Raw genomic sequence first — 23,836 nt, 5'->3', positions numbered from 1 at the left:
CCAATCAGCAACAGCGACAGTCGTTGTGAGAAAACGCGAGAAGAAACCATCAGTACTTTTGACTTTTTCACGTCGTAGAAGGAAATCGTAAGTCCGAATAAATTCCGAGCTATTTGTTCTGTTTTGTCCAATTTGTGTTGCTTTAACGCTTTTTACACGTAAGTAATATTTTGTTTCATTTGCCGTCTGCTTAAAATGTATAATTAATAAGCAATCTGAGTGCACAACATGAGAAAATAGCATATTTTTCATTTTTGTCCAATTTATCATGTCGACGTGGGTTCATATATTTTTTTTTATTCCCCTTCAATTTCGTCATGTCGACAATTGCTTGCGTAAGTCCAATTAATCCTGCACGATTTCTTAACTGGGATTCAATCCTCGTGCATTTATTTCCATTTGACCGATTTTCATTATTACGGAGCGAATTACTCAATAAGAATTGTACTTGTAACCATGCTTGCTTCATCCACCATAGATGGTGGTAGGTATGCAGTTTTTCATTCGCCATATTTTTTTTATTGTTCTTCATAGGGTTGTTTCTGTGGGTTTCTTATCTATGGTTATGGCAACTATGGTCACAATAACATACTTGATTTAGACAATAAATGGATGAAATTTAAACTAAAGAGAGTACTTTCCTGAATTCTCATTTGGACGTCTCACATAAAAAAATACATCTTCATTCGGTGAAAAGATTTTTTGACGCTGTTTGCTTCCCTGCGGAAAACTACCAATTGAAGTATCACTTAAGTACATTCCCAGTACCGAGTTTATACTTTTAACAGACATCCCGAGTATTACCGTTGTACTAATTTAATCCAGTACTAGTTTAAAGGAGTACAATGGTACTACTCGGTATGTCTGTACAAGGTATTATAAATCATTTCAGCGCATGAATGTTGAGATCCATGTTATCAAAATTGTAAGGTGAGCTTGCTTAGTAACCAAATTGAAGATTCTGCAATGTTCTCTTTTGACTTATTGAAAAAGTGTAAAACTGCAGATTAAAGTTGTATGAAATAAATACAAATACAATTTTTGGATTCACTCTAATCGAATCGTGTCCCCATCAAAGTGCAGCATTATGAAATGAAGCGTGCTAATTCGATTTTCATTGTTTTCCAGAATCTCATCTGAAACGGTGTGTGTATATCTCCATATCAGTCAGTGAGAGGAAATCATCAGAAGCAGATCAGGACACAAAGACATCGGTCGTAGTTCAATCTCTATTCTAAATAGTGCAATAATCGGTTGGTGGCAAGTTTGAGAATTGATTGGAGGAAAGGATCGCCTCGAGTGGCGCCAGCGTTTTATATGACTTTAGAAAGAATACAAGGTAAGTGGAATTAGTTTTCTTTCTAACTAAAATGTCTCGAAAAACTAATAGTTCGATGTGTGAGGAATTATTATTAGCCATGTCGACACCTTTCCGCTCACCGGCTCGTAAGCGAACAGCACAGCAACAGCTGGCTTAATTTTAGAATAGAAGCGATAAAAAATGCACTTGTGTTTACATTACTTTTACTACGAATGACCATGTGTAGTGTGTTCCGAATCAGTGCGAAAAAAGTGCATGCCACGTATTCGAGTTGTGGTGGTTTTAATCTCATTTTACTCATACGTACGTATTTCTACAATAGATAATGTTTGTTTTATAGCAATAGTATTTTAACATTCTAGTGTATTCTAGGTTAGTTAAAAGAGAAGCACAAACATAATAATACATAACATCTTGAGTGACCTATTGATTGATTTTTTGTTTTCGTTTATATAAAATATTTGTAGACATTATCAATGCAAGATTTTAGTGAAACGTCTGCTGAGCATACTATCTAAGTTCTATTATTAATGAATAATTGGTCTGGTGACAGTTGCTGAGGAACACCTGAAAAAATCGGAATTATGTTCGTATAGAAGTGTTAATATTCACGTAGCTTACAATTTGCAATGTAGCTACGTGTTTGTGGTGGATGTTTTAGCACCCATGCCCTTCACGTTGAAGGTCGAAATTTCAAATTTCACCTCCGGCCAAGTCACGAATGATCGAATGAATGTTACAATAAAAATGTAATAAAAATAAAATCTATCTCCATTAACTTGATTCGCTTCCTACCGCGAACCGAGCGGTGGATTTGCAATATTGATGAATACATTTGTTCAAAAGTTCAAAGATAAAAGTATAGATTGTACGCATCATTACAGCGGAAACACCGTGCTGATCGCGGTAGAAAGCGAATCAAGTTAATCGTACAGTAGGTTTACATATTTTTCATACCTGGTGATGGTGCTCAACTCACGGCCCGCGGACTATTAATATATGAAGAAAAAGGTGATATTTATTGAAGAATTTGTTGGAAGAACGGCCACGCTGCATTAATGATCGTGAGATTCTGCTTTGATAACTTAATTGTATCCGACATTGAACACTGCGCTAGAGCCATAATGAATGAAACATATCCTTTAGTCTGGCTTAGATGATTCAATTCGACGTTCAACTAACATGAACTGCAACTGTACACTGAAAAAAGTGTTCATATAGTTTCCATTGGGAACGCACATGATATTTTTCCAATAACAAACGTAATGATTTTTATCTGAAATTCAAATAACGTTCATACGATCACATGAATTGTATATGACAAATCACATAAACTTCATTGGACACATAAGGTTCATGTGATTGTGTGATGCGATTCCCAATTATGAGATCACATGAAAGATAAGTGAAATTCTAATGGATATTTTCCATTGGAAATGTGATTTATTTTTTGAGTGTACCAGTCTGCTTTGCCGATTTCTTCAGTCGTTTTTGTACCACCTGAAGTACACGGAAAAAAGTTTTCATATAATTTTCATTGGGAATACACATAATATTTTTCCATTAACAAAAACAATGATATTTATCTGAATTTCATGAGTTATCACTTAAATTTCATTTGACACAAAAGGTTCATGTGATTTTGTGGTGCAATTCCCAATTATGATATTACATGAAAGTTATATGAAAATCTAATGACTATTTTCCATTGGATATGTTATTTATTCTTTGAGTGTAGCACACAAGCAAACCCAATCAGCTAATTGGTTTTCCAGATCACTTTTTCCCGTATTTTACCAAAAGTGTCGTTTTGGGAATGTTGTATTTTTTCCATGCCTGATACGCTGTATGTTATTGATTCCTCACTTCTGATGAAGGCTTTTGCAAAGTTTCGTCCAAATATATCGTTTTCTTAGACATTTTTCCCATATAACAAAGGCTAACGCGGTGAGATCACCGACAAACCGACATGAAACTTCAACTTAACTCTTGATCGAGAATCCATAACGGCCGATTCAAATGTGCAGCGATCCTATCTGTCAAAACCATAGAAATGTTTTATCTAGATAAAAATAATTTGTCCTAAATATATAAGACACGAACCAACTCATAAATTTTGTACGCGTGTCAGTTTTGTGCTTTGATCAGAAATTTCTTTGTAATTTGTATGATCATTCATGTCGGTTTATCGGTGGTGAGATTACGATCGCTTCTTCTTCTTCTTTCCTTTAGTTAACGTCGGTCTCTGTTCCGCAATCTAGTGCCAATGACCGACGGACATCGATTGCCATCCATTGACGGCAATCGAATGTGCAGGAAGTCAGCTTGCACACCTACATAGGATATCGCACCCATTCATCAACACACATAGGCCGGGACCAACGGCTTTACTTCCGTAAAGCGAAAGACGTAACCAGAGATTTTTATGCCTCAGAAAATCCCACCGACCTCGGCTGGGATTGAACCCAGACCCATTGGGGTGAGAAAGCAGTCACGGTTACCACTACACCACCGGCGCCGGCTACGATCGCTTCAAATCAGCTGCGTGCGAAGGAAATTGTAAACACACCGAAGTGCACCTGGCGGTCAATAGAATAAACAATCAACGCTCCTATTGATGGAGAACCAAAACTACCCAACGGTTGAGTTCTTTAAACTTACTTTTGAGTTGATGCCGCTCACTCGAGCTCTCACTTGCTCTCTTGTTGTCAAAAACGAAAAGAGCAAAACAACCCAAAATTGAGTTCTATTCACCCAACTCGACAGTGATGCGAGTGAATGACAACAACTCGTGAACAACGCTTGAAAAGAACTCAAAATTAGGTACTTTTTTCTTTGCGTGTTGGTTATCTTATTGGTAAATCAAAGTTGCCCCCCCGTGGAGAATAGAAGAACTATGAAAGTGATGATTTCAAAATTTTCCACGGTGAGGTATACGAGTGCAAAATGACCACTTTAAGTCTGACATCTCCAAAATGTCAGTTGAGCATCTCATAGTAAATTGCCCTGCACATCAAAACCTCCGAGACCAATACGGTATCGGTCTCAGCATCAGAGACGCACTATCCAATGACCCAGATAGGGAAAGATCACTTCTCGACTTCCTTAAAGACACAGGCTATTATCAATATACGTAGAACCCCGCAACATACAATGATACGACAACGGAAGAACGACGGCACTTGGACAACACCAGCTCTCTAAATGACATGTCAAACGGAAGAACAACGATGACAACCCCGCAGGCTACGGACATTGACCCTCTCTCTCGGAAATTAACCACAACTTTGGTTCAACTAAACTCAATCTCAAACCCGAATGGCAGGCTACTCGATCTGGCTTTTACGAACGCTCCTGACGATTTTGAAATATCGCATCCTGTTTTACCACTCTTGCCTATCGATCCTCACCATCCGCCGTTAGAACTTCAAGTTGATGTACATAGATGTGTGCACGTTCCAGCAAACGCTCAGTCGGACTCTATTGATCTGGATCTTAGGCGCTGCGACTTCGAATCTCTCAATGCAGAATTTTCATCGGTTGACTGGGAGCAGCTTCTTCAGGGGCACTCTGTCGATGATATTGTTCTTCTGTTTTACGACAAGCTTTACGAAATTCTCCACTTGAAGGTCTCTCGACGCCGCCCTGCTATTAGTGGAGCCAACAGGAAGCCCTGGTGGTCCATTGAGTTAAGAAACCTGCGCAACAGACTGCGTAAAGCACGTAAACGATTCTTCGCTAACAAAACCATTGAAAACCGAGAATCGCTTCACCTTGTGGAACTGTCCTACAAAGAGCTCGTAGCATCAAGCTACCATGAATACATGCAGAGGCTGCAATCGAATTTGAAACAAAACCCATCAATGTTCTGGAGGTTCGTGAAGCAACAAAGGGCAAGCAATCGTGTTCCGGACAATGTCAAGTATGGTGACGCTTTGGCCTGCTCTTCTGAAGAGGCAGCTAATCTTTTTTCGACCTTCTTTCAAAGTGTGTTTAATGCGGAGTCGCCCCAACCTCACCCGGGTTGTTTTCAAAATGTGCCATCCCATGATATCCACCTTCCTTTTTTCAATTTTTCTCGTGAGGAAGTGTTGAGAGCGTTAGCCAAACTAGATGCGTCGAAAGGAGCCGGAGTCGACGGTTTAACTCCAACACTGCTGAAGAATTGCGCCGAGTCTATAGTTAAACCTTTGACGATACTGTTCAATCGATCGTTAAATGAAAAAACATTCCCAGGTTTATGGAAAACTGCCAAAATGATTCCCATCCACAAATCGGGTAGCGTGCGGCACGTTGAAAATTACCGCGGGATCTCGATTCTCTGTTGCCTGGGAAAGCTCTTTGAATCCTTGGTCCACGAGGTCTTACTGTCTGCAGCAAAACCGATAATTTCGGAATACCAGCATGGATTCGTTCCCCATCGCTCTGCAACAACCAACGTTTTGTTTCGTGAGATTGAAAGCCGGAATCAAGTGGACTCTGTATACATTGATTTTTCGAAAGCATTTGATACTGTTCCGCATAGCTATGCCGTGGAAAAGCTGAGACATATGGGTTTTCCCGATTGGATAGCCGACTGGCTAATGTCTTACCTGACTGGTAGGAAAGCATTCGTCCAGGTGAACTCAGCACGATCCAGGACCTTCTACATTCCATCTGGAGTTCCACAAGGGAGTGTGTTAGGTCCATTGATCTTTGTGCTCTTCATCAATGACTTGTGCCTGCAAATATCTTCTGGAAAGTTGTTTTTTGCCGACGACCTCAAAATCTTCAGAGTCATCAAGTCTGTTTTGGACTGTGTTGCTCTGCAGATTGACATCGATGCCCTTTCACGATGGTGCAAGGAAAATGGAATGTGCGTGAACATCAATAAGTGCAAGGTGATCACTTTTAGCCGTTGTTGGATTCCCATCAATCATCTTTACAATATTGACACTGCTCCGCTGGAACGTGTGCAGTCTATCCGTGATTTAGGAGTTATCATGGATTGTAAGCTTCGATTCAACGAACATATATCCACCGTTACTGCCAAAGCCTTCTCCGTTCTTGGGTTCATTCGCCGCAATGCATCTCAATTCACCGACGTGCACACATTAAAAGCCTTGTTCTGTGCTTTAGTGCGAAGTATCCTGGAATATGCTGCTCCCATTTGGGCACCGTACCATACATCTCAGGTGATCCGCATCGAACGTGTGCAGAAATCATTCATTCGCTTTGCTCTTCGGCACCTACCGTGGAATGATCCTGTCCATCTACCTGTATATCCAGAACGATGTCAACTAATTGATCTGGAACTGCTATCGGCAAGACTGGTTGGTTATATTCGATATCGTCCAGAATAACGTCGACTGTTCGGATCTTCTCCTGCAAGTATCACTGAACGTTCCACAGCGTCAGCTGCGGTACTCAGCACTTATCGCAGTTCCCGCACATAGAACATGTTATGGTCATAACAACCCGCTCAGTTCTTGCCTCAGAGCTTTCAACAATGTTAGTGATTACAAATAAACTTCGTTCACCTTCCTTACTGTTAAAACAATCGACACAGAACTCTGTAACAAACACTATGTAATTTATTTATTTTCTCTATCCGGGGGGTCTCTATCTGAGGGGGTGAGCCCCAATCATTCAAAGAGACGAACCAGCTACAGGCTGAAAGTCTCTATAATAAAGCAAAAAAAAAAAGTCTGACATCTGACGTTAAGCATCTCCAACTATGTATGTAAATTTTCAATGTCTGCAGGGTGGGCACTGAACGGGAAAAACCGGGAGAACCGGGAATCGACAGCAAACTGGAAAAACCGTGAATTTGATTGAAACCTTAAAATATTTGTTTGTACCTATATTAATCGAATTCTGTTAATAAATATTCTAAGTTTGATATCTCGATTATTTCTCTTAGGGTTCGTTCATAAATCACGTAGACTTAGATAGGAGGGGAGCGATAGTAAAAAGTCTACGCTAATCTACGATAGGGGAGTGGGTGTAAAGTCTACATAACTTGAATTTGTTTTCCAAAATATCTGATTTCTCATAAACTATACATAAAAATCGTTTCAGATATGGTCATTGGCGTACATTTTCCGATTGGTTCGCGAAAAATTGGCGAATCATTTTTTTATAGTAGATTCACAATATTTTGCCCATAACAATAAATACATGCAATGTGGTTTGTTTGTCATATTTTGTTCTATCGTGTATTAAAACAGTTGGGCAACAAAATCTTTTTTACTGATCGTACAAGCTTTAAAATTTTTACGATCTTTTGGGACACTTTCATTAATATTTGAACGTATGTTTAATTAGCTTTGTTTATCCACGTATACAATAATCGTCTAATTTCATTGTTTATTTCTCCGTATTTAATGGAGAAGTTAAACAAACGATAAAGTTGTTCTGCATAGTATTGCAAATCTATTTCCGAAATTTAGTGAAATATGAGCAATATTTGATTTTTTGCGAAGCAAATGAATAAGTTCGTTTAATTTCCTATGTAACATTTGAAATTCTCTCGCAAATCCAGATCATAACCAACCAATACATATCTGAAGAGCTGTGGGGAACAAGGTAATGTGATTCACCATACAAATTTGACCCACCCTAATGTACGTCCATAGAGAATTTTTCCTAGTTTGAGATCTAACATTACTTACTGTTATACTTTTCTGAAAATTCTATTCCCATAATCTTTAACAGTTTTCTAAAACCTGCATCTTGACATTTGTTCTCAATCAAAGTCTTACAATCTTTTTGATTTATTGTTAATGCTGGATCTTGAATTTCAGTGTAAGAAATCTTGAAAAATTTCCATTGTTTGAAATTACTAAATTATTTCTATGAAACTTATTTTATTATATCTTTGCATATTTCTCAAGAATTTCCATAAGATCCATTGCCAGCAATAAGGGTTGGAAATTTCCTAACTTTTTTTTTCGGGGATATGGCATTCTGGGAAATGGCATGGAAACGGCATTCTGGGAAATGGTTTGGGGAAATGGCGTTCGGGGAAGTGACATTCGGGGAAATGTAGCAAAATCGTTTAATTCTACCTGGTATTATCTAGAAATTTGTTAATATATGAAACACTTATGGAATTCCCTCAAGAATTCTATTGAAACTCATTCTTTGTATTTTCAATAATTCATATATTTTCTTTATTGTCTCTTGAAAATTGTCTTAACAATTCCCTAAGAATATTAATTTGAAATCTTTTTTGTAGGGTGGATGAGCCAATAGTGGAGCAACTAAGACAATTTATTTATTTAAGGTTCAATTTACTTTGATGCTTTTTGGAAAATTTCAAAAGCAGTTTTTTCCGACGCATTATTTCAGATTGCAAAAGCTCGCACTATTCGATTCATTTTGATATTTTACACAAAATGACGCGAGCTTTTTGCAATCTAAAATAATGCATCGGAAAAAACTGCTTTTGAAATTTTCCAAAAAGCATCAAAGTAAATTGAACCTTAAAACTAAATAACGATATGCATACAATTTTTATACGTCAGATGCAAAGGAGTCAATATCTTAAGAAAAATCAATTGTTTTCATTGTTTGGCTAATTTTAAGTTTGAAATATGCAGCTAATCATCGAGAAAGCAATCCGCACAAAGAGCAGTTATGATTCCATAAAAACATTTCTTTTATAGCGAAGTGAGTCGAACCTGTGTGAGATGATCGCAGCAATCTCTATTGGAATGCTATTTATTTTGATAAAGTTGATATCGCTTATGCTTATTTTTCGTCTATCGGATAGGATAGGACTTCACTATCCGGATGCTGGAGGGAGGCAAAGGCACCTAAAAATACACCAAGAGTTTGCTTCTTTTCCAATAATCACTACCGAGTAAGCTCTACTTGGGCGAGCATCATTTGGATCTTAACGACGGAAGAGTGTAAAAGTGTTCCGTTTCCAAATTTTCACTCTCTTCTTGGCGATGGACATTGACTTCTGTTGTGCTCTCGTGAGAAATGCACGCGTCTGCGCGGTGGCAGCATAATTATTGTTTTCGAGTTCTAGGTACTACTTTCACATGGTGACAGTAAACCGACTTTCCCTGATATTTGGGTTGATCAAAACTCAAACACTTGGTCTCGCAGGTTTTGACTGAATACGCATATCCAAGCACAATCATGACTCTATGTAAACTGTAATTCAACTTTTGTTTTAGAATAAATTTTCAGCATATGAGCTCCTAAATTATTGGCTAGCATTCCTGATTCCCAAAATGAGAAGAAGAGAATATCGAAAATTGTCCTATTCTTTCGTCAAGGAAGAGAATCCGGGCTTCGAATCATATGGTGGAAACACCGTGACGAGATTTTTCCAGGGAGAGTGAGAGTGAGCAATGCTAGGCTCGTCTTGTTTTTTTGCTGTTTTCTGTACTGCAGCAGTTGAATAATTTCCTACCTGCGAGACAGTGACGTGTTTGTCCTTGTGCGAAAACTGTGCAGAAATTTCACTGCAAATAGTGTCATCTAGTAAAAGTTGAACAAAATTCAGCTTTTACTGTCTGAGGATTACCTTTCAACGATAGGAAAAATAGCATTCAGCGTGTTTGGGGAATCCTCGCTACCTGCGTATCATATGATTGGGATTTTCCAGCCGGAATTGGCCGGCCATCATAGAGGTAAGTTGTGTTTCGATTTTTCATTCCCAGACTCTAAGGAAACGCTGACTATTTATATCGGTTAGGGGAAAAGCAAACATGTAGGTTTTCCAGGAACTTATTTGTTGCCAATTATTGGTTCGATTTAATTCGTTTCGCATTAAGTTAATGAGTGTACTTTTTTTTGTCTTGATCAATAAGGTAATTTTTATTGTAATGATCAAGCTAGTGCAGTATTGCTATTTTTCTAGCTGTAACATTTTATTACTGCAACGACCTTGAGCTACAACAAAGTGTGCTTTTTCAGTAGAAATTTTCACTTCCCATGTGTTCTTTTAACTAATGTCTTGTTCACAAATAAAAATTTTCGAAAGTAAAATAAGAATTTAAATGGATAAATATTATTTTTGTAATATTTATTTTTCAACTTGTAAAATCATGATTTGTTGGCACTTCAAGTCATTGAACCATAAATTAGGGTAGGTGTTCCAGTTAATGCTAAACGATAATATTACTGTGTATTCGTGTTATGGGCACAGCTGTTATTAGTACTATTCTTTGCAACCAGCCGTCATGTTTTTTTTTTTTGTATTGTAACTTTCATGCAGATCGCATTCCTCGACTACATAAATAATATAACTACTTGTTTTTCAAGATTTATTTTATTTTTAGCATGGCAATGGCTAGTTCATTTCGTCTGTTTTTAAAGACTTGGCTTTAAAATAGTTGGGTCATACAAAAAAAAAATGTGCACCTGCAGTCATAAATATAAACACTACAATATAAATACAATAATGTACTAGTAAATTTTATATGAATATATATAATAAAATTTCGGATTTTCACAAGGATTGAGCACAATCAATTACAACAATATACACTACCGATGATAAGTTTAAGGACATCCCAAAAAAACATGCAAATATGTTTTGTTCAATGATCTCTCATTTTACGTTTAATTTTCGATCTCCAAAGGTTATTTGAATGGTATGAATGGTATAGCATAAGTGTTCTACTACTACTTTTATTTCAAAATTTGGCCAACCCAATTCTGAGAAAATCAGTCACGATTCTTCAGAGTAAATTTTGAAAAATATTGTAACTTTGGGTACACAAAATTTGAAAATTATATTGAAAACCTTTTTTTTTCAATACCTTTCAAATGATCTAAAGAGAACGAAAATTGGACGTAACATGACAGAGATATGAACATAACAAATTTGTCATGTTTTTTGGGGGTGTCCTTAAACTTATGATCGGGAGTGTAGGTTTTTTTTTTTTTGAGAATCATGACTGCGCACTTTTTGAGAATCAACACCGACATGAATCCGATCGACTATGTTCATTTGTCAACTTGTCACACTTTGGGTAGTTTTTAAATAGCGTGTAAAAAACGGTGCTAGTATATCAGCGTCACGCATCGCTCACTAATGCGATGACGGTAATTTACTCTAAGACAAAAGAATACATATTTTAGTCGCTCTCTCATGACAGAATTTCCATAAAAGTTAACAAATTTGATGTACTCAAATGTTGTTCAACTTACGGTGTAACTTTACATTCTCAACATGTGCACGGTTTCAAATGTAAAAATGGATCATTTAGCGATGACTCATACTGGAAAACGAATGTTTGACCCCTACGGTTGTACTAGTGTACGTTGGTTGACGAAATGAAAAACTACGTGACTTTACTTTACATGGTTGTAGGGGAACTAGGGGCAAGAGTGCCACCCTCAATATATTTTGAAAATGAAATCATTTCAATTTAATCTCACGATGAACCTATGCACGGTATTCCTATGTAGCATTCTAAAAAGTTCTGTCCGAATCGAAGTCGTAAAAAAATACAAAAAATCATTTTGTGTTGATGCATTGAAAAGCTAGTTTTTTTATAAGAATAGGCATCATAAAATAAGGTTTTCGGAATTTCCAATTTATTTATTTTTTCACAATTTCTGCATTGAGACATCACTATTGACGGTTGTTTGATACATTAATAACAATAAATTATTAAATATTTTGTTTAATTAATCAAAAATAATATTCCTAAAAATAAACTTTATACGGGGCAAGAGTGCCACCCCTACATTTATGTATTAAATTGTACAAAAATGTTCAGAAATTAACACAATTGGGCATTTACGTTTCCAATATACATTGTTTTCGTGAAATTTTGGAAAACAAACTGTATAAAATAGTATCAAAAATAGTTTCCATTTGAATCTTTGACGCACATGGTTTATATGTTTTAGATATAAAAAAATATATCGTTAAGTCAATATTTTAGTGGAATAAACAATAAAAGCAGTTGCTGTTATACCTAAGAATAGTAATTTGTTGTTTAGAAATGAACATTTATCAGTTTCACTTCATTTTAGACATATGGTCTTTTTGCCCCATAAGAGTGGCCCTCTTGCCCCGTAGCATTTTTTAGAGCAGGTTCGACATGACATTTTGAAAAAATCATGAACATTTTTTGATGGGGTTTAATTTTAATTTCAATGATGATACATGGAGACAAGGTTATAAACTTACAATTCGATTCACAAACTCCTATAAATATTCACGGAATCACATCTAAAAACGCGCTATCGTTAGGGTGACCTTCTTGCCCCTAGTTCCCGTATTTTTAGTATCAGTGAAAAACTAAGCTCTTTGAACCGTCATCTGCTAAACTAATATCAGAATAATTGTTTAGGAAATTTGTTGTTCAGTGGGATCTCGTTTTTCGTATGCATTACATTATTTGCCAAAAACGAACTTTTTTGCAAACTTTTCCAATTACAGCAAAGGGCTAGAACGAAGTCCCATATAAACTTCATAGAGTGCAGTTCACAGTTCGCATCCAAATGAGCTCAGATTTTAGGAAAATTATCCGGACCTGATTTGATATCGATTGGGCTTGGTGGAGCAAAATAGATATTTTGAACCACCCTATTGTATATATTTTTGAAACTAAGAGCTAATTTACTATCAGTGATTATCCTTTTTTAATTCCTGCTTGTTCTTTCACAAAATCATCTAAAACGGTATTTTTCCTTAATTTTAATGCCCACGTTTTTTCCTTCTTTGAAACATAAGCTGTACTTTCATGACCTTTCACGGATCGGAAGAACCGCTCATGTTTGAAAGAAGGAAGAAGGGTGGTACAATATAGGGATTTTATTTTCACCAGGAAAAATCGGGAAAAGATCCCGCCAGGAAAATAATCTTGTTTCAATGATTTCAACAGTTTCTGAATTTGACATAAGTGATTTTGGCACATGTTTTAAAACATAATCTACTATACTAATATACTAATAATAATCATTTCGTTCAAACAAAAACTTCTACGCAACTAGAAATGTGCTGCAAGTTGAACAGAATTAACTTCAACTAAGGGTTTAGTATTATTGTTCTTTTCAAGATTTTTATTCGAATAAATTGGATTAACGATTGCGACGTGCAGAATCGAGTGAAAATTTACAAGTTAATATGCTTTGGCTATTTGCTGAGTCGCTTTCAAGTATATTTACACGTAGCTAGATCAATCAAATCAATCCCAGCTTTAAATATAATTGTGATAGAGATAAGTACTATGTTTTTATACATAAAATCAATCTGAACCAAACACGACTAACTCAGTGATTTCCGATCTTATTGTTCAGTTGGTTTGAACGTTTAACATATTCTTTTAGTTTCTCTCCTTTTTTTTATTTCTACTGCTGTTGTCAGTTCCGAGTCGTTCAGTTTTAGCATCCTATAAAAAATTAAAGTAAGTGACAGTCGTCGCAATACTTTCTGATCTTAAAGTAGATCAAAGTGGATTCCTGTGCTAGATTTGTCAGTCCCATATGGTTTCATATTACGTTATAAAACTACGGACTTTGATCATGAAAATTGTGAAAACAACAACAATTCACTTTGTCCCATCAAGCAAAATAATCGCATATCAGTCTTATCCTGAAATTCAATCGTCCAGAGGTCAAGTTACAGTTCTGCTTTTTGAATCGCCATATTTTACACTGATATAACAAATCATGCAAGCTGCATTGCAACTGATTTTAAGTTGACAAAATTATCGATTAATTTTCTATGATTTTTTAAATATTAACATGGAAATTGCATTTCTTATCTTCAACTGCTCTTTTCTCGATGCCTACTTTTTCCATATGGGACTGATATACGATTATAGACAGTATACTTTCTATTGTGGGCCTTTTGCACCACTTAAGTAAAGTAAGTAGTCTGTAAGATCTGTAGACTTCATGGAATTTTTATAACTCTAAGACTTGAAAAAATTTGCTCAGGATTATTACAGTGGCGACGCCTCAACTTCAATCAATCTGTGTACCAACTCTCAAAACATAAACAATTATCAAAATATTGCATAAGCTATAGAGTAAACTCGAAAATTATGTACATTTTTCAACCGATTCAAGTATGGCATTAAATCTGGATTATAAGACCATTAGGGATGTCAAGACTTTCAGAGACTTTTGCAAATAATTATTAAAATTTTAAAGTTGAAAAAAGCAGTCTTCGCGAAACACATACGGCGTTAAGTTTGAGTTCCAGTTTATGCAGTACGCGTTCATTGAACGCACGTGTTGTCTTTCGAACTCATCGTGTGATATTGGGGCAAAATATCATGCTATTACGCGTTTACATTATGCTAGTGAGCTTTTTTACTAGTGAAATATTTTTTTTTTTTTATATCTTTATTAAGGAGACTTTCAGCCGTTGGCTGGCTCGTCTCCGTCTAGTGAAATAGCATAAGTGTAAACACCCCATAAATCAGCCAAACCACAGTTTGGCGAGATTTGCAGCTGGTGAGATTAAGCTTGATATTTTTCCAACATTGCTTTGTACCTGTACCCAAGTGTGAACATCGAGGCTTGCTATGTTGCAACAGAAAGAGCAGACAAATTCGATGAACGCTTCTCATATGCCTTTAGCCGAAGACAACCAATCGAATGGCAACTCTTTCATTTTCTCATACGAACGCTATGAGACATCTGCCGCTCAAAGGTAAATGCTTCGAACGAATTGGTAAAGGTTCCATCCTCAGAATAAAGGTTTGTGTATTTGCTTATTTTTCTATGCGATGCTTACACCTTCACTCAAGCGCAGCGCTATTCCATCTGTCGCTTGGATTCTGGCAAAGTTGCCAGTCTTCTTGATATGATGTCTTCGCTTTAGCCTACACATCTTTCAGAGTAGTGACAAATGAGTGGTGAACATTCAGGTCAAATACACTTAAAGTTCATTGTTCGAGCCAGACTTGGTCCTTTTTATAATTCCTTTAACATCATTCATTATTTCCATTTGGTTGCTGCACTTGAGTTCGAGTTTGAAGTAAGCGATGTACGCACATAAATATTGTAATCATGTTAAGGTGTGTGTGTTCGTTTGATGAAGTGTATGCGTGAACTCAGAATGAATGTTCATGTAAATTCAATAGCCTGCTTGCCCATCGGTGTTAGGCTGTACCATGAAGACTGGTTTAAAGAATGTTTAAGAAATTCAAGGAAATTCTGAAGACATACTAAAAAACAAACCAAAATTGAGGAGAGTGTTAAGAGAATTTTGAAAAGAATTCCAAGAGATCGATTTCTCCGTGCATTTCTAAAAGAATTCTTAGGAAAGCTCCTTCATATGGAATGAGAAGAATGTTCAGGAGGATTCCACGATAATTCTAAGCACAATTCTAATGCAATGCTGAAGAAAATTGTAGGATCATTTTAAAAGGTTTTCCATGAAAATTTTGAGTGAATTCCAGGGAGAATTATTAAAAATTCAATGTGATTAAATCCAGGAAATTTAAATTTTTCCAAATTTCTAAATTTCCGGACTGTTATTGATTCAAGGGTGGGTCAACTTTACAACTCCCTGTTCCTCACTGCTCTGCTGAGGTCCTTAACAACTGTGCAAGATTTGAACAAATTTGGTTGTAATCTCGATTTGCGAGACGATTTTAAATTTTGTATGGGAAACGTTTGCTTACCAAAAATCCAAATATTGCTCAAATTTCACCAAATCTCAGACTTGGATTGAGAATACTACAACTCTGTCGAAGACTGCAAATCAAAATTAAGGTTTTGGTCATGTCTACGGAACCAAATGTTCGATCGGGATAACATTCGACAGGTTTCTATGGGATCCAGATAGGAATAAATTGAAACTGAAACTGCAATCGGTTTAACCATCTCCGAGAAAAGTCACATGAGCACTCACATAAATTTTTCGATATCGTCGAACTCAGTCGATTAATGTATACTTGTAGACTTACAAACTAATATTTTGAAAAAAGTTTGTTTTAAATATTGTTCTTTCTTTTTATATCATTTCTAGAAACACCAGCACTCAAAGGAGCACCGCTTTCTCCCCTCTTACGGAGTTTAAGTGGTACATTGTGCATGATTTCTCAACAGCGTAGCGTAAGTCACAGGTATGTAGTGTGAACAACAAGATCGCTGTTAGTCTTTCTACCTAATTCATTCGTTTCCATTCTAGGACTTCTAAATATTCTAGCAATAGACATCGGAAGCTGCAACCATTTAGAGAAACGTGAAGATCCTGTCGTTCAAAGGACACTTTGCTTATCGAAAACTTGTCAGCAGAATCAACAACAACAACCACAACAGAGATATCCGTTTACGCTAGCAGTTTAGTGAGAGGTGACTATTCGTAAACTGACACCGGAAACGCTGTAAATAACAACCAAGATCAAGCTAAATCCAACTCTTGCACGGTTCAAATCACCGTCTAATTCCGAGAAAGCGTATTATGCTTCAACATTCAGTGCGTGTATGTGTTTAAAACTGTGTGAAACATTCAAGTGGGACAGCAGCGAGATTGGTTCTCCAGAATTGCCCATTAGTTTATCGCATCCTTAAGTTTACCTTTGGTTTCGTTATTTCAGCATTTTCTCCAGTTACGCTATTTATGTTATAATACGAATTTGTTTATCCTTAAGTAAGCTGCGTTTCTTATTTTATTTTTGTTTTGATTTTTTTTATGTGTGTGCCGTTTCTAGATAACCGCTGCAGTAAGCAATTCGAACGCGTCAAGTTCTATCGTAGTCTACGGAAACAAAATCCACCCACACATATTTGAATTAGCAGCAGTATCGCACAGTTAAGTCAACTCGAACCAGATCGAGAACTTTCATCATTGCGCGTCAGCAGAAGATACGAATCCATAATCAATATACAAATGCTTTTGATACCAACCGTGGTACCACAAATCGGCGACGGAGATTCAATTACCCCCATTGGCAATATCGTAGTAAAACCTAACCGTTGCGAACTTACGCAGCGACAGTGCGCTCATACTATCCCGCACCATCAACAGCATCAGATGAATTTAGCTTGCGATCAGGATTGCTAAGGACGATAAGCTTACAGGGCGACAGTGAGTTGGCAGCAACCAAAATAGTCGAACACGTGTGTCATTCCAGAGAGCATTCAATCTTAAGAGAGATATAGTACAGATCGTTCTGAGAAGCAAATCTTGAATATCGATAAAAGAATTTGTTCTTACTGTGTGTAAGTTTTATCATCATAGCTTGTCATAGGTAAATTTCGAAGTGATAAATTTGTTTCGTTTGTTCCAAGGTGTCATCTGTTTGAATCGAGAGTATCAAGACTATCACCATGGGTACCGTAAACGTTAACCGTAATGTTACGGATGTGTTCTACCGTTACAAGATGCCCCGGATCAATGCCAAGGTCGAAGGAAAAGGCAACGGCATTAAGACGGTCATCGTCAACATGGCTGACGTTGCACGAGCTATCGGGCGCCCGGCTACCTACCCAACCAAATACTTTGGTTGTGAGCTGGGTGCGCAAACTCAGTTTGATTATAAGGTAAGTGTCGTTTATAGTTCTATGGTACAGAAGTGATAGATATAAAATGTTGCACCTGCTTCAAACGACATCTACTTGAGCAATTTCCCATCAGTAAGCCAGTTTAAAAGTGCCATGTGCAGGGTTAACCGGGTAACCCGGAATTCGAAAACAACCGGACCTTTACCGTGCAGTACCATAATTTCGCACGGTGCCTAACTCCGCTCATTTTGCCAATATGTGTAGTGTATGCTGATTTTTTTTTCTAACTTTATGTTTTCCCATACATTAGTAAATAATGCCTATACGTTTCTACATATTCAGCTGAATTTCAAATATCCACATTACACATTATTTTTGAATTTTGCAAAATTACGCGAAATAAGGGTTTTAGATACTTTCCGGTACATATTTTCATTAAATTCGGTTATATTAAAAATCGACATCCCGAATATTTCACTAACAATCCTGAATATTTCTTCAAGCTTATTGGAGGCGAACCAGCCCCAGGCTGAAAGCCTCCCTAATAAAGATAAATCAATCAATTTCTTCAAGCTCGCAATTCTGAACTGTTCCTTAGAACAGGATACCGAACAAGAAAGTCTGAGTTTTAAAATAAACAGCAATGTCCAATGTTTCGGAAATTTTTCAAGTCTAAAATTGTCCAAGATATTCTTAAATTTTCCAGTAAAAATTCTTAACAATTCCTAAGTCACGTGATTTTTTGTAACTTCTTGCAATCTTAAAAAGTGTTCCGATGTCTGATGACCGATACTTTTAATATTCTTGTTATTTTAGAACCTTGAAAATTGTTCATGACACAGAACCTAGAAAATTTATCTATGTCTGAGATATTGAATTTGCGTACGGTGCATGGATGATTTTTACGAGTTTGAGTCTCCAGGACAATGATAGGACATCATTAACGCGTAGGCAACATATCATACGTGACAGCGGGCCCAAGACAGCAAACCAAAATTAAACAGATTATTGGATTTTCTTGAAATTTTCAGGGAACGAAAAACTAGTAATGAGTTATGCTTTACAAAATTTGTTTTATTCAATTTAGTCACCCATCCCGAATGCCCGGACCTTCCTTTTCACTCCACCCATCAAATGTTGTACAACCGATTTTCCCAGTGTTTTTGTTGTTTTTATCCAAATTTTCTTCAACTCCAGCTCCAACTCCATGTAAACTAAACAAATACAAGAAATATAGATCATTCAAAGTCAAAAACTCCAGCTCTGTTTTAATAGTGTCGGGATGTTTGCGAAGTTCCGTCTTCATTATTTCCCAAAATGGCACAACATTGACTCCGTTGGCTCGGTTAGCAATCTAGAGCGAGTTTACCACTTCCCGTCGCCTCACTGGGCACGCAACCTGAGCAAAGCTGGAGATCAAATTAAAATCAAAATTTGCTGTAATTTATGTAATTTATTTTGAATACTCCAGTTGATTTCATTTTGGTTGGCAATAATGAGAGCAAAATTTTACATGGTTGAATCAAACGGAAAACTGATCCTGCTTTCAATGAAATCACTGATTTTACATTCATAATATTTAACTGAATACGGGTCTGGTTTAAATTTTTAGCATCCATGCTTCTCACGCTAAAAGACTTGAGTTCAAATCTCACCCGGACAAGTCACGAATGACCTAAAATGTGTTATACAAAACGAATTGACAACAATTGTTAATTCAACGGCATTTTGTTAACCGACTTTGCTCGGGTAGCGATTCTCAACTATCCTTTAGTTTTTGATAGATTGGGAAAAGTGATGTTGTAAAAAAGGTTTGTGTTGAAACATTATGTTGGAACTGATTTTTAGATAGCAAGTTTATTGGATCCTTACAAATAAGGGGGTTAGAAAGAAAGAGGTGCAAGTGACAATCATGAAAAAAAACATGTGAAAATGGCAGTTATCGATTTTATATACGTGTTGCGTTTATAAGTGTTTATAAGTGTGTTCGGTCAATAGTATATTACAATAGTGTTCATTTATGTTTGTCACTTGTATCCTTTTCCTTCTGACCCCATCAAATATTGTTTTCGTTACAAAAAAAAAACTTGGTAGGTCTTGAAAATATAATCTCATGCGATTAGAAAATGTTCTATGTTGTTTAATCTATGCTAATAAAAGTTTATGAGTGAAAAAAAAAACTAATTTAGTTTACATTGGAATGCTAGATTTGACATAGTGGAATCGACCAACTTTGCTAATAAAATATCCCAAATATCCCCCTATATCCCAAACGTTAAATTTTAGGCAGTTCAAGCTTATTACGATAGTACCGCACAATTCCATTCGCTTCCCGTAGAAACATAGAAAGAGCTAACAAAAATATTTGGTCAATCGATGACTCATACCGCTTTGAATCCGTTAACTTTCTCGGAGAGCCAACAAACACACAATTAAAAAGTTCACTGCGGACAGGAGTGAATGAGATTCGGCTTGGAGGTAGTGATTTAAACTTTATTTGAACAGTTAATAACATTACCTTGCAACCATTTATAAAAAAATGGTAAAAATCTTTAAAAAATCAAATTTTTCCTAATTTTTTAATGAAAATTCACGTGCAAAAGCATTTTTTATGTGTCATTATGGCATAAAGTTGGACTCAAAAAACCACAAAACATCTACTTTTCGGTTTTGCTGAGGGTCCAATTTGTTTTCATGATGAGATAAAAAAAAAATCCAGGTAAGTTTTCTGAGGAATTTTTTATATTTTTGATATTTTTTCCCAATATTTTTAGAAAAATAAAAACGTGCCGAAAAAAAATATTCTCGGGGCGGTAAACCCTTAATAGATGTCATAGAAGCAATTGGTTGTAGGTCATTTGGTCATTTGGTCATGGTCATTATTAGGCCATACGTGACACAATCCTATTAGCTTATAATTAAATTTATGTCAAAGGTCTGAAAGATGTTTTTTCGGATATTCCTTGAATTTATGGTATTTATTTTGAGCGTTCACCTCTCTTGGCTTATTCCAGCTCGATGAAACAAAGAATTACGGGGTAAAAAACGTCTCGTCTGCGTCACCAGATGAGATATTTGTTTTTCAAAAAATCATAAGCTCACGAGGAGGCGAAAAAATAGATCCTGAATTAGCGCATTCTGTTGGCCATCTCGAAATTACGCGCTTTTTCATCTAGCCCATATCGATGAAAGCTGTACCCAGCTCGTGTGCATTGCCGCAACTCTGGTAGCTGGTATAACCATGCCTCGAGGACCCGAGTTACAATTCAGCATTTGCCTGCATATTTAGTCTCCGCCCTTTCGTCATGGGTGGCCGAGCTATCTTCACTTACATTCTCGCATTTCTGTTGATATAGGCATCTGATAACATCGACAGCTCGGGCTTTGATTCACTTCAGGTTCTAGCAACTCCAGCATATGGATATGTATATGACCGATCTTAATGTATCTAGTTGTAGAATTTGATTGATAAATTTCTGAGTAAAAATAAAACGTTAACTTAAATCTTAAATTAAACTTACAATAATCAATTTTCAATTTTCTATGCGCTACCTTTTACAGAACGAACGTTTCATCGTCAATGGATCCCATGATGCCAACAAGCTACAAGACCTTCTTGATGGCTTCATTCGCAGGTATGTGCTTTGCCCGGAATGTGACAACCCCGAAACGGATCTGATTGTGTCCTCGAAAAAGGGCACCATCTCGCAGGGTTGCAAGGCGTGTGGATTCCACGGTCCGCTGGAGGTAAATCACAAGGTAAATACTTTCATTATCAAGAATCCACCGAATGTAAACCCGGCAAGTCAGGGAGCCTCCCTTACCGAGGGAAAACGTCGGCATCGCTCCAAGAAGGGAGAGAATGGTGACGATTCGAACGCTGGTAATGATAGCACTGCGGATGGCTCTGCTGCTGATGATACTATCGATGGTCAGGCAGGCGCTCTTAATGGGGATGACGATGACAACGTCAACTGGACGGTAGATACCTCGGAGGAAGCTGTCCGCGCCCGTATGCAAGATCTGACAGATGGAGCCAAGAACATGACAGTTTCGGATGATTTTGACAAAACCGAAAAGGAGCGCTTGGACATTTTCTATGGACTGGTGAAAAAGAAGCGCGACTCTGGAGAGATTGAAAATGTCCAAACACACAAGGAACTCTATACGGAAGCAGGCCTCCTCGATGTCCAGTCTAAATCAACACTCGTGCTGGCTGAGTTGCTGTTTACCGCAAACATTGTCCAAGAAGCTCGCAAACACCGAAAATTGTTGCTCCGTTTCACCCATGAAGATCCCAAGGCTCAAAAATACTTTATCGGTGGTCTAGAGCAAATTATCTCTCTGCATGCTGATAAACTTATGGATAAGGTTCCTGGCATTTTGAAATTGTTCTACGATACCGATATCCTGGAAGAGAAACCTATCCTCGAGTGGTCTCAGAAGGTGAGCAAGAAATATGTCTCTAAAGAAGTAGCTGCTCAGATCCACGAGAAGGCCAATCCATTCATCAAATGGCTCCAGGAAGCTGAAGAAGAAGAATCATCCGATGACGACGATGACTCCGATGTCGAGATCGAGTATGACGATCGTGCCAAAACCGACTCACTCCGCAAAGAACCTGTTAAGCAAGAGGTCAAGAAATCTACCAAACCGATCGATGAGGAAGAGGATGTTGGCGATCTCAACATTGATGATATTTAAATGTGTGTGTTTTCCCAAATGGATGCAAAATCAAACCAACTGAATTCCCTATTCAAAATTTTAACTACAACATGTTTATTTGATTGCCATTTGAAATTACAGAAAAAAAAGCTGATCATAAAAAATGATAATTACGTAATATCGTAGTAAGTAATCACAAAACAGAGAGTAGAGTAAAAAATAACTGTTCAGATCTCCATAACAAAACGATGTTTGCATACCTATTTCGATATGAAGAGAACATAAATGGTCAATTCTGAATGCAACCTATCTCAATTTACAAACGATCGGTTGAAATTATTTGCGCCTAATTATCACCATTTGAAAATGTTTCTGTTGGTTTCCTGGATCCTCGCGTACCAATACTGTGGGAACATCGTTCTGGTTTGATTAAACAATTTTCTTTTTTTTTTCAATACTTAATCACAAATTTTGCGCTGGGTTTATACTTTATGTTAGTTCCAAAATATATTGATGCTTGAAACGATCGATTCCTAAGCAGAGATAACAAAGCCGGAGCATAAGCGTTCATTTGAACGAGGAGTAAACTGAAATAACTATTAAAAGATACAAATATTATTGTAATCAAATTATGTTTTTCAGCAAAATACACAATTTCAAAACAATAGCAACTTAAAGCGTACGCATTTGTAGAAAGAAATTATCTAGGGGCGATATGACGTCCAGTCTTAGGGTGAGGAGGGTGTCTTAGAATTTGTGATAGTACGTGTACGTGTATTGGAAAATGCGTGGTTTTAAAATAATCGAAAAACTTGTGGACCTCATATTATATTATATAGGGGAATTTACGTATTATCGTCAGTTTTCTCAGAATCACGCACAGGTTTTACGTGTTTGTTTGTTTACATTTATTTGCTCCTTACTACTCTATCCCTTTCAATCGACAAAATTGACCAAAACTGTTTGAAAACGTTTATACAACGCTCTAAACTTCTCAGGTGAGTGTGACTATTGTCAGTAACCTCTTTTTCTTTGGCAACCTTTCCATTTGAACTCCGTGTTAACCTGCTGTTCTATTATCGGCAACTCGAAATCAGCCACATTTTGTAGTGCGTATGTTTCATTTCAAGGAAAACCTGGTAAAATTGCGAAATGCTTTGTAGGTTTTCTTCCACCTGATGGTTGCTCCATCTTACGTGACCACACATAAACAGAATATACACTTGAAATTTATGTGTCAAATGAATAATATGTATGGTCACACATGGCTTTTATGTGTACATAGATATCATTTGTTGATCACAATGCAAAAATTCATGTGTGGGACACATAAAAGCAATCTTTGAAGAGTTGGTTGGAAATGCTATCTAATATGAAGATTTAGTGTGAGAATTTATTAGCTAGAGAATGGTCTTAGAAGAGGGTAGG

General features: G+C 36.8%; 1 protein-coding gene across 3 annotated transcripts; it reads left to right on the top strand.

Annotated features, from left to right (window-relative positions):
- eIF5 (eukaryotic translation initiation factor 5) lies at positions 1 to 23,073 on the top strand. Of its 3 annotated transcripts, none has more exons than XM_065226530.1 (7): positions 1 to 87; positions 1,129 to 1,339; positions 16,266 to 16,362; positions 16,428 to 16,591; positions 16,951 to 17,461; positions 17,531 to 17,782; positions 21,305 to 23,073. In XM_065226530.1, exons 6-7 carry the CDS (start codon positions 17,570 to 17,572, stop codon positions 22,445 to 22,447), a joined length of 1,356 nt encoding a protein of 451 aa, XP_065082602.1. In that variant the 5' UTR covers positions 1 to 87; positions 1,129 to 1,339; positions 16,266 to 16,362; positions 16,428 to 16,591; positions 16,951 to 17,461; positions 17,531 to 17,569; the 3' UTR covers positions 22,448 to 23,073. The 3 variants fall into 3 exon arrangements, with proteins under 3 accessions (XP_065082602.1, XP_065082603.1, XP_065082604.1); XM_065226531.1 differs by having other exon boundaries at positions 20 to 158; XM_065226532.1 differs by lacking the exons at positions 1 to 87; positions 1,129 to 1,339 and adding an exon at positions 9,733 to 9,951.
- The last annotated feature ends 763 nt before the right edge of the window (positions 23,074 to 23,836 follow it).

This window comes from Ochlerotatus camptorhynchus, unplaced genomic scaffold (genome assembly GCF_037179485.1).
Source record: "Ochlerotatus camptorhynchus isolate MF236.1 unplaced genomic scaffold, CSIRO-AGI_Acam_v1.1 ptg000254l, whole genome shotgun sequence".
Taxonomy (NCBI): domain Eukaryota; kingdom Metazoa; phylum Arthropoda; class Insecta; order Diptera; family Culicidae; genus Ochlerotatus; species Ochlerotatus camptorhynchus.
This window is presented reverse-complemented; position numbering and strand designations above follow the sequence as displayed.

What these genes read in the sequence shown, in the direction of transcription:
- eIF5 (XM_065226530.1), top strand. Translation starts at nt 17,570, where the DNA reads ATGGGTACCGTAAACGTTAACCGTAATGTTACGGATGTGTTCTACCGT. An exon ending in AAACTCAGTTTGATTATAAG is followed by an intron (nt 17,783 to 21,304) that starts GTAAGTGTCGTT and finishes TACCTTTTACAG; the next exon opens with AACGAACGTTTCATCGTCAA.